Raw genomic sequence first — 12,198 nt, 5'->3', positions numbered from 1 at the left:
AGGGTCTGGTCTTACTCTGGGTTAGAGGGTCTGGTCTTACTGTGGGTTAGAGGGTCTGGTCTTACTGTGGGTTAGGGGGTCTGGTCTTACTCTGGGTTAGAGGGTCTGGTCTTACTCTGGGTTAGAGGGTCTGGTCTTACTCTGGGTTAGAGGGTCTGGTCTTACTCTGGGTTAGAGGGTCTGGTCTTACTGTGGGTTAGAGGGTCTGGTCTTACTCTGGGTTAGTGGGTCTGGTCTTACTCTGGGTTAGAGGGTCTGGTCTTACTGTGGGTTAGAGGGTCTGGTCTTACTCTGGGTTAGTGGGTCTGGTCTTACTCTGGGTTAGAGGGTCTGGTCTTACTGTGGGTTAGAGGGTCTGGTCTTACTCTTAGGTGAGGAGCTGGGACTGTTGGAGGCAATCTGCCGCATCCGGCCGCCATGACAACTGAGCGCCACCAGGCGGGAGATCACCGCCGTTTTACCGAAGCCCACGTTGCCCACGACGACAGCGCCACGCTTCTCGCCCGATTCGTTGGCCTTCAGGACGTCCTCCAGCTGCTGGAAGAGCCAATCACGGCCCACAAACACGGAGTCGGTGGTGATGCTCGGGACCTCGAAGAGCAGAGGCTTCAGCATGATGTCAGCAGGCTTGTAGGGAGTCAGGCGAGCTGCAGGAGGAAGGAAACATTCATCATATATTCAGAATCATGTGGTTATTTAACAGACACTTCCAAATCAGTGAATGGGGGTGGACGGAGGTGGACGGAGGCTGGGCTGGGCACACAGAACACTGCAGCCTGGGCACACAGAACACTGCAGCCTGGGCACACAGGACACTGCAGTCTGGGCACACAGGACACTGCAGTCTGGGCACACAGGACACTGCAGTCTGGGCACACAGGACACTGCAGCCTGGGCACACAGGACACTGCAGCCTGGGCACACAGAACACTGCAGGCTGGGCACACAGGACACTGCAGGCTGGGCACACAGGACACTGCAGCCTGGGCACACAGGACACTGCAGCCTGGGCACACAGAACACTGCAGCCTGGGCACACAGAACACTGCAGCCTGGGCACACAGGACACTGCAGCCTGGGCACACAGAACACTGCAGGCTGGGCACACAGGACACTGCAGGCTGGGCACACAGGACACTGCAGCCTGGGCACACAGGACACTGCAGCCTGGGCACACAGAACACTGCAGCCTGGGCACACAGAACACTGCAGCCTGGGCACACAGGACACTGCAGCCTGGGCACACAGAACACTGCAGCCTGGGCACACAGAACACTGCAGCCTGGGCACACAGAACACTGCAGCCTGGGCACACAGAACACTGCAGGCTGGGCACACAGGACACTGTTCTGTTTACCTACAAGACCACACCTCTGTTTCTCCCTGGAAGCTCACACTGACTGATGCAATGAATATACAACGTTCACATTTCTCTGAATTGCAATACTGACGCCCTTGGCAGATCAAACGCATGCAGAGATCAATCAGAAAGCAATCCAGCCAGGGCCTCAGATCCAGAAGATTGGTCTACAAGATTAAGACAGCGGAAGCCGCCGTCACCTGTTTCATAATATCTCACTTCTGAAGGATCTGAGACGAGTGAGGGAAGGCTCTTTTGAATTCTCTATGACCAGGTAGTTCATCTTGGGTAACACCCTTCATCTTCAGGTAACCTTCTGCAAGCCAGTTTCTATCTGGGTCTCCATCTCTGTCCATCTCTCTTCTACTCATCTCTTTCTCACTATCTATCCTTGTCTCTTTCTCTCCTCTCTCTCTGTCTGTCTTTAACTCTCTCTCTACAGCAGGCTTTTCCTCCACAGTAGATTACCTACAGCAGGCCTTTCCTACACAGTAGATTACCTACAGCAGGCTTTTCCTACACAGTAGATTACCTACAGCAGGCTTTTCCTACACAGTAGATTACCTACAGCAGGCCTTTCCTACACAGTAGATTACCTACAGCAGATCTTTCCTACACAGTATATTACCTACAGCAGATCTTTCCTACACAGTAGATTACCTACAGCAGGCCTTTCCTACACAGTAGATTACCTACAGCAGATCTTTCCTACCCAGTAGATTACCTACAGCAGATCTTTCCTACACAGTAGATTACCTACAGCAGGCCTTTCCTACACAGTAGATTACCTACAGCAGGCCTTTCCTACACAGTAGATTACCTACAGCAGGCCTTTCCTACACAGTAGATTATCTACAGCAGATCTTTCCTACACAGTAGATTATCTACAGCAGGCTTTTCCTACACAGTAGATTATCTACAGCAGGCCTTTCCTACACAGTAGATTACCTACAGCAGGCTTTTCCTACACAGTAGATTATCTACAGCAGGCCTTTCCTACACAGTAGATTACCTACAGCAGGCCTTTCCTACACAGTAGATTACCTACAGCAGGCCTTTCCTACACAGTAGATTACCTACAGCAGGCCTTTCCTACACAGTAGATTACCTACAGCAGGCTTTTCCTACACAGTAGATTACCTACAGCAGGCCTTTCCTACACAGTAGATTATCTACAGCAGGCCTTTCCTACACAGTAGATTACCTACAGCAGGCCTTTCCTACACAGTAGATTACCTACAGCAGGCCTTTCCTACACAGTAGATTACCTACAGCAGGCCTTTCCTACACAGTAGATTATCTACAGCAGGCCTTTCCTACACAGTAGATTACCTACAGCAGGCCTTTCCTACACTGTAGATTACCTACAGCAGGCCTTTCCTACACAGTAGATTACCTACAGCAGGCCTTTCCTACACAGTAGATTACCTACAGCAGGCCTTTCCTACACAGTAGATTACCTACAGCAGGCCTTTCCTACACAGTAGATTATCTACAGCAGGCCTTTCCTACACAGTAGATTACCTACAGCAGGCCTTTCCTACACTGTAGATTACCTACAGCAGGCCTTTCCTACACAGTAGATTACCTACAGCAGGCTTTTCCTACACAGTAGATTACCCACAGCAGGCCTTTCCTACACAGTAGATTACCTACAGCAGGCCTTTCCTACACTGTAGATTACCCACAGCAGGCCTTTCCTACACAGTAGATTACCTACAGCAGGCCTTTCCTACACAGTAGATTACCTACAGCAGGCCTTTCCTACACAGTAGATTACCTACAGCAGATCTTTCCTACACAGTAGATTACCTACAGCAGATCTTTCCTACACAGTAGATTACCTACAGCAGATCTTTCCTACACAGTAGATTACCTACAGCAGGCCTTTCCTACACAGTAGATTACCTACAGCAGGCCTTTCCTACACTGTAGATTACCTACAGCAGATCTTTCCTACACAGTAGATTATCTACAGCAGGCCTTTCCTACACAGTAGATTACCTACAGCAGGCCTTTCCTACACAGTAGATTACCTACAGCAGGCCTTTCCTACACAGTAGATTACCTACAGCAGATCTTTCCTACACAGTAGATTACCTACAGCAGATCTTTCCTACACAGTAGATTACCTACAGCAGGCCTTTCCTACACAGTAGATTACCTACAGCAGGCCTTTCCTACACAGTAGATTACCTACAGCAGGCCTTTCCTACACAGTAGATTACCTACAGCAGGCTTTTCCTACACAGTAGATTACCTACAGCAGATCTTTCCTGCACAGTAGATTACCTACAGCAGATCTTTCCTACACAGTAGATTACCTACAGCAGATCTTTCCTACACAGTAGATTACCTACAGCAGGCTTTTCCTACACAGTAGATTATCTACAGCAGGCTTTTCCTACACTTTAGATTACCTACAGCAGGCCTTTCCTACACAGTAGATTACCTACAGCAGATCTTTCCTACACAGTAGATTATCTACAGCAGGCCTTTCCTACACAGTAGATTATCTACAGCAGGCTTTTCCTACACAGTAGATTATCTACAGCAGGCTTTTCCTACACAGTAGATTATCTACAGCAGGCCTTTCCTACACAGTAGATTATCTACAGCAGGCCTTTCCTACACAGTAGATTATCTACAGCAGGCCTTTCCTACACAGTAGATTACCTACAGCAGGCCTTTCCTACACAGTAGATTACCTACAGCAGGCCTTTCCTACACAGTAGATTACCTACAGCAGGCCTTTCCTACACAGTAGATTACCTACAGCAGGCCTTTCCTACACAGTAGATTACCTACAGCAGATCTTTCCTACACAGTAGATTACCTACAGCAGGCCTTTCCTACACAGTAGATTACCTACAGCAGGCCTTTCCTACACAGTAGATTACCTACAGCAGGCCTTTCCTACACAGTAGATTACCTACAGCAGATCTTTCCTCCACAGTAGATTACCTACAGCAGGCTTTTCCTACACAGTAGATTATCTACAGCAGGCTTTTCCTACACTGTAGATTACCTACAGCAGGCCTTTCCTACACAGTAGATTACCTACAGCAGGCTTTTCCTACACAGTAGATTATCTACAGCAGGCCTTTCCTACACAGTAGATTATCTACAGCAGGCTTTTCCTACACAGTAGATTATCTACAGCAGGCTTTTCCTACACAGTAGATTACCTACAGCAGGCCTTTCCTACACAGTAGATTACCTACAGCAGGCCTTTCCTACACAGTAGATTACCTACAGCAGGCCTTTCCTACACAGTAGATTATCTACAGCAGGCTTTTCCTACACAGTAGATTATCTACAGCAGGCCTTTCCTACACAGTAGATTATCTACAGCAGGCCTTTCCTACACAGTAGATTATCTACAGCAGGCTTTTCCTACACAGTAGATTATCTACAGCAGGCCTTTCCTACACAGTAGATTACCTACAGCAGGCCTTTCCTACACAGTAGATTACCTACAGCAGGCCTTTCCTACACAGTAGATTACCTACAGAAGGCCTTTCCTACACAGTAGATTACCTACAGCAGGCCTTTCCTACACAGTAGATTACCTACAGCAGGCCTTTCCTACACAGTAGATTATCTACAGCAGGCCTTTCCTACACAGTAGATTACCTACAGCAGGCTTTTCCTACACAGTAGATTACCTACAGCAGGCCTTTCCTACACAGTAGATTACCTACAGCAGGCCTTTCCTACACAGTAGATTACCTACAGCAGATCTTTCCTACACAGTAGATTACCTACAGCAGGCTTTTCCTACACAGTAGATTATCTACAGCAGGCTTTTCCTACACTGTAGATTACCTACAGCAGGCCTTTCCTACACAGTAGATTATCTACAGCAGGCCTTTCCTACACAGTAGATTATCTACAGCAGGCCTTTCCTACACAGTAGATTACCTACAGCAGGCCTTTCCTACACAGTAGACCACCACCAGCACTAGCAGGTTTCAACATGTACTCTGATTCACGTCCCGCTGGATCACTGAGCTCTATCGCTTCCCTCTGGAAGCCGTGCAGAGAAAACACTGTTTGACTGTTGCGCAACTCCAGAGTTTAGATCAGTCTGGGGGAGATGGGAGCTTAACTATTTACATAATCCTAACAACTCCATGTTGACAGCTGGAGGGAACCTAGGAAAGGTTCTGAAAGAGGGTTAAATAGTTTGCAAGTATTTAATGATGTTGCGCTACATTATTCATCTGCTTATAAAATATGAACACTAAGGGGTTCCTTTCAGCCTGTCATTTTACGAGACATACTGTACAGGGAAGATGAAACAGGCTTGTGAATCTAAGTATCCTTTTTTGTTGTTGCTGTTAGTAAGGTAATACCAGTGGAGTTTGATGGAAAACGAATCAAGTTATTGACTAATCGGTTATTATACTGTGTCAAGGTGTCTTGTGTATCTACCAATTAGCATGACCTCTTTTTCAGGACATCAGGGTTCTTGCAGATTTCAGTAAATCAAATTTAGGAGCTTTTTATTTTGTACAGTGTGTGTGTGTGGTACAGTACCTTTGGCGTCCTGAGGAGGGCGCCCTCCTGTGTTGTGCCAGGGCAGGCGGATGGACGTCCTTAGGGGAGTGTTTCCGCTGCTCATCCAGATAGCCCAGGTCCTCCAGCTTGGTGGAGCTGGTGGCTGTGGGAGAGAACAGGAAACATGTTTACCTTCAGGCATGTGTGACTATTTTGCTACTCTGTCTGGAGTGACCAATGATAAGGTGGACCCTGTCTCACTCCCCTCTCACTGAAACCAATCAGGACATTTTGCTGAGAAAGTAAATCCCACTTTAGCACCCCGGCTTGCTTGTTGACATATTCTTCTTTTAGTGATAGAAAAGATGTGATAGCAAAATAACTGAAAGACCAAAATCCACCGTGACATTTCTGAGTCAGCACCTCCAGTGGAGGAGGAGGAGGGGGAGGAGGATGGCGGGGGAGGAGGAGGAGGGGGGGTGGAGGAGGGGAGGTAGGAGGAGGAGGGGGGAAGGAGGGGGAGGAGGATGGGGGGGGAAGGGGAGGAGTGGGGGGAGGAGGAGGGGGGAGGAGGAGGATGGGGGGAGGAGGGGAGGAGGAGGAAGGGGAGGAGGAGGGGGGAGGAGGGGGGGAGGAGGAGGGGGAGGAGAGGATGGGGGGAGGAGGAAGGGAGGAGAGGAAGGGGAGGAGGAGGAGGAGGGGGGGAGGAGTGGGGGGGAGGAGGGGGGGGGAGGAGGAAGGGGAGGAGTGGGGGGGGAGGATGGGGGGGGAGGAGGGGGAGGAGGAGGGGGAGGAGGAGGAAGGGGAGGAGGAAGGGGAGGAGGAGGAGGAGGGGGGATGAGTGGGGGGGGAGGAGTGGGGGGGGAGGAGGAGGAGGACACATCACTGTCCTCTCCTGTTCCCAGGAGGAGGTGATGTGGTGGAGGAGGTGATGTGGTGGAGGAGGTGATGTGGTGGAGGAGGTGATGTGTCCAGGTACTTACAAGCAGCAAGACAGCAGACAAACCTTCCACCTAAAAACCTGCCACCGAAAGTCTCTAATGTGATCTGACAGCCGAGGGGAACCGGACCGCATTACACACACTATCAACCTGGGAACATCCTAAACACTCTACACACACTATCAACCTGGGAACATCCTAAACACTCTACACACACTATCAACCTGGGAACATCCTAAACACTCTACACACACTATCAACCTGGGAACATCCTAAACACTCTACACACACTATCAACCTGGGAACATCCTAAACACTCTACACACACTATCAACATCCCAGACACAGCCAGTACATCTCAGTCACCGTTCCAGCTGGAGGTTGTAGCTATGGCAACCGACATGTACAACATCCAACAAAACGATCCCGGTCCTGAATTGCAACATTACAGCGTAATGAGTTACTGCTGCTACTACCAAACTATACCCGCTCTGAGAGAGGAGGAAGAAGTGTATGATCGCCGTGACGACCCCTCACAGGGACACTGGGAGCTGCGCACGTCGCCTCAGAGCCGCCAGGCTTAAGTGGACAACAGTGTCCGTGGCGACGCAGAGACAAGCAACAAGGTCTTGGGGAGCACAGCAACAAAAGACCATCACCATGGAGACCAGCCCTCTCAGAGGAAGAGCAGAATCAAAGCTCTCCTCTCTTCATCTGCCTGGACTTGAAGGGCTCTCTCTCTCTCCCCCTCTATCTCCCCCTTCTCTCTCTCTCTCTCCCCCTCTATCTCCCCCTTCTCTCTCTCTCTCTCTCTCTCTCTCTCTCTCCCCCTTCTCCCTCTCACTCACCCTCTCTCTCTGCATCAACATAACTTTTTACATTCCTTGTAAAAATGAAAAAACGGAACTCATAGACACTTCCAATTTCACACACATCAAACACCAATATAGCTCAGAGTTTGGAATAAACACCAACCAAGTCGGACACAGCTGAACTTTAATTCGGCATGCAGCTGATTAGACATGCACTGGCCACACTGTTTAAATGTCTTCGCTCTGTTTAACAGACGGCCTCTTAACACTGGCCCCCGCGCCCCACATCTTTAGCACCCGGTAGACTCCAGCTAGGCTGGGCAGCTACTCACAGACAGGCAGCAGAGTCACTGCAACGCAGGGCTAGACAACAGGTGGAGACCTCTGGTTCCCCAACAGGCAGGCATGCAGACAGACAGGCATGCAGACAGACAGGCAGGCATGCTGACAGGCAGGCAGGCAGGCAGGCAGGCAGGCAGGGCGGAGGCCCTTAGTTGAAGAGCTCCAGAGAATAGTCCCTGTGAAGGAGCTCACCAGGGCACCCCGAGAGATTGTTCTGCACCAGCGCTCCCATCCAGGCACGCACACTGGCATGAGAAGGCGCGTTGCTCTGCCGCTAGCCGCCGCCAGCTCCGCTCTGGCTCAGAGACGCTGCATCCACAACACCGCGCCAGCGCGCCTGCACCCCCGCCCCTGCCTGCACAGCCACACAGGGTCTTGGCAAGCGAGCGAAGGACTGAATGAGCCACACACAGGAAATACAAAAACGAAAGGCGGAATACAGAATGGATTTGGGGGGCTGGAGGGGAGGAGGAAGAGAGAGAACAAGAGAGAAAGAGGGAAAAAACACGGTTCTCTCTAATGTGTCTGATTATAGACAGAGAGAGAGAGGAGAGAGAGGTGAGAGAGAGGAAAGAGTGCGGAGAGTGCAAAAGAGGCAAGAGAGATATACGAGAGAGCGATATACGAGAGAGAGACAGAGAGAGAAAGAGACAGAGAGAGAGACAAAGAGAGAGAGAGAGAGAGAGAGAGAGAGAGAGAGAGAGAGAGAGAGAGAGAGAGAGAGAGAGAGAGAGTGAAAAGAAAGAAGCGGATAGTGATCAGAGGCAAGGGAGGGAGGGCAAGTAAGAAACACACTGAGAGGGTTGAGAGATGTAAGACGAGAGGGAAACTGCAAGATAGACGGAGACAGGAGAGTCAAGTTGAGAGTCTTTGCTGCAGTCCAGCTCTACAGCAAAGCACCACCTTCAGTCCTCTGCTGATATCAGGACGGTTACAACCTGTCATTCTCTCTCTCCTTCACTTCATTTCCATCTCTCTCCTCCCTCTTTCTCTCTCCTCCCCTCTCTCTCTCTCCCTCTCAACTTCTCCAACTGCAGACATAATAGGAAATATGGAATTCCACAAAGATATCACTACTGTGTTTGTACCCGACAAGGTGTATCCCCTTCCAGGAGGGGTGAGTCAGTAGAGTTGTGTTGGTGAGGTGCAGAAGCACGGCTGATTAGCGTCTCTTCCATTTGGGATGGTGATGAAGCTGACAGTTACCGAACACAACCTCACTACAGCTACATAGAGGGGAAAAACCACTTCTCAAGTCAGTTGTCTCGTTTTTCATATTTTTTTTCAGACACCAAATTTTCCCTGGGGTGCCAACCCCTTTACCCCCCCCCTCCTGCTATTTCACATCCACCCTATGTCATCTACTCTCTCTCTCTCTCTCTCTCTCTCTCTCTCTCTCTCTCGTTCTACAGATGAGTGAGTGTGTAGTGTGTGAATATGATAGCTTGATGTCTGGTTTCGAACAGCTTTGAAGCTCCACAGACATGTCAGGATGCATTCTGATGAAAATAGGGCTTCTTTCTGGAGCGTGCCTGCCCTCTGAATCCCTCTGTTCTGTGTCTTGTGTGTCAGAGCGGGGGGAGGGCGGGTGTGTGTGGGTGTGTGGAGGGGTGTGTATGTGTGTGTGTGAGTGCGTGTGTGTGTGTAGGGGTGTGTGTGTGTGTGTGTGGAGGGGTGTGTGTACCTCTCTCTCTCTACCAGTCTACCTCTCTACCTCTCTCTCTCAGTCTACCTTTCTTTACCTCTCTCTACCTCTCTCTCTACCAGTCTACCCCTCTCTCTCTCGACCAGTCTACCTCTCTATACCTCTCTCTCTCTACCTCTCTCTACCTCTCTCTAGCCCTCTCTCTCTACCAGTCCTCTCTCCCCCTCTCCCCCTCCCTCTCTCTCTCTCTCTCTCTCTCTCTATCCATGCAATGCACACCAATCTGCCAATACCTAGTGTAACTCTGAGTCCTGCAGCCTATATCTCCCCTTGTCTAACACTGCAATAACATCTCTATACATACGCATACATTTTATATCTGTAAAGCTCTCTCTTGGAAGTCGCTTTGGATAAAAGCGTCTGCTAAATGCATACATGTAAATGTAAATATCTCCCCTTGTCTAACCCTGCAGTAAGATCTATATGCATATATCCTACATATCCCCCTTGTTTAACATGCACCATTCATTGTTTAACATGTAGGCTTGCTACCTGTAGCCTGAGCCCTGCCAGTCCCCCCCCCCCCACACACACACACACACAGACACACACACACACACACACACCCTCTCCCTGCCCCCCTGGTGACCACCATCTGCCCCATGAGTCAGTGTGTTCACCAAACACACAACAGCTCAAATCTCTCTCTCACCCACCATGTTCACACCAGTAGGGATTGAGAGAGCGTAAAATGGAATTCCAGTGGCTCAGACACAGGTCTGGTATGGAACCAGGCAAACAGATCACACATATGTGCACACATACTCAAAATTCAGACCACTTACTGTATAAACACACTCTACACTCACTCATACATGAAGTCCATAATTTATAAAAGTCCCAGGGTTATAAAAAAAGGATCTTACCCTTTTCAATTGTGTGGAACACAGACACAAACTTCTATCTCAAAAGTATGGATTGGATTGTATGGAGCTAGCTAACCGAGATTGAAGTGTAAACTGCCAATCACGCTCCAGCAGATATCTGTGTGGACAGGCAGCGGTCTAGAAGCTCCAGGACTGGCTGTCGGTCCATTCTGATCCATCGATGAACGCCGCTCAGCTGAATGCTAATTGGATCTTCGGAATCAGTGTGGATCGATCCATGTGCAAAGGGTCTTTATCTCACTCCAACTGTAACCTTCAACAATGGTGAACCGGCAGAAAGGACACTTGGCCTCTGTCAATGTGACCTTTTTCAAGGCCTGTCGCATGAAAAGATCTACTGCTGTCAATCACTGTCTTTCAGACTGCAAACGGAGGATGTCAATAAGCGGCGAAGACCGCCTGAAAGGGCCGTCAATAACACAGAGAACTCAGACACCAGCCTCAGAACATGCTGCAACAGACTCCTCTCATGGACACACCGAGTCCAAGCAGACATACACAGAACCTGTGTCTCATGTGTTTGTGGTGCTTCTTCTCCTCAGTGCCACGTCAGAGGTCAAACGTCTGTGATCTGAAATGAGCAAAGACGCATTGGCATCATGTGACCAGAGCCAGAGATCTCATCTGGACCAGGTGGAGACCTCAGGCAATGACGACAGCTGGGGGCTCCGGTCACCTTGACCTCTGAGATGTTTCCAGATGTTCTGCTGAATGAGACAACCTAACATTGAGGCTGCTCCCCCAGGGTCTAACATGCTGAGTCTACCGACCTTGATCATGTCAGAGCACGAGGGTCTGGATGTAGATACAACCTATTCTCAGAGGGGCCTTACCTCAGAGTTATTCCAGTGCCGTCTCGGACAAGTCAGAGTAACCTTGGGTTTTTCTTTAAGGGTCTCTGAACAGTCAATAACCCTGAAGAACAGACCACAAACCTCTCAACCAGGGGTTTCAAAACCACAGCATTCCTGAGGTCAGTTTTAACATGACCTTTGACTACCTAAGCCTCTTCACAGACAGTTCAGCTTGGATCGCCAGATCAGCGTAACAAACTATGTTCTGTAACAAAGCCAGACCTTTCGTCAAAAGATTTCTTAAATCCACACAGATATCTACCTCAACACACCAAATGTGTGTCAAATTGTGCTGTCGGCAGAATCCAAACTGCTTTTGGTATTCAAGACATACAGTTTCAGTGGACTACTGTGTATTCCTGTTCCTAGTGTGTACAATGTGATGTGGGGTACTGTGTACCTGTTCCCAGTGTGTACACTGCGATGTGGGGTACTGTGTACCTGTTCCCAGTGTGTACACTGCGATGTGGGGTACTGTGTACCTGTTCCCAGTGTGTACACTGCGATGTGGGGTACTGTGTACCTGTTCCCAGTGTGTACACTGTGATGTGGGGTACTGTGTACCTGTTCCCAGTGTGTACACTGTGATGTGGGGTACTGTGTACCTGTTCACAGTGTGTACACTGTGATGTGGGGTACTGTGTACCTGTTCACAGTGTGTACACTGTGATGTGGGGTACTGTGTACCCCTGTTCCCAGTGTGTACACTGTGATGGTACGGAGTGTTTTCTAACTGCAGTGCTCCTCTCCTCCTTGTCTCCCTCCCTCTCTCATTTGGTATTCACCTCTCTGCA

At 49.4% G+C, this 12,198-nt stretch overlaps 1 protein-coding gene across 1 annotated transcript in view; it reads right to left on the bottom strand.

Moving 5' to 3' along the window:
• tanc1b (tetratricopeptide repeat, ankyrin repeat and coiled-coil containing 1b) overlaps positions 1-12,198 on the bottom strand; it is a 133,603-nt gene that overhangs the window by 35,008 nt on the left and 86,397 nt on the right. Inside the window, 3 exon segments of the mRNA XM_067254823.1 lie at positions 366-647; positions 5,903-5,975; positions 5,977-6,026. Of these exon segments, the coding sequence (XP_067110924.1) occupies positions 366-647; positions 5,903-5,975; positions 5,977-6,026 (405 nt within the window).

This window comes from Osmerus mordax, chromosome 2, assembly GCF_038355195.1.
Source record: "Osmerus mordax isolate fOsmMor3 chromosome 2, fOsmMor3.pri, whole genome shotgun sequence".
In the NCBI taxonomy this organism is placed as follows: Eukaryota; Metazoa; Chordata; class Actinopteri; order Osmeriformes; family Osmeridae; genus Osmerus; species Osmerus mordax.
This window is presented reverse-complemented; position numbering and strand designations above follow the sequence as displayed.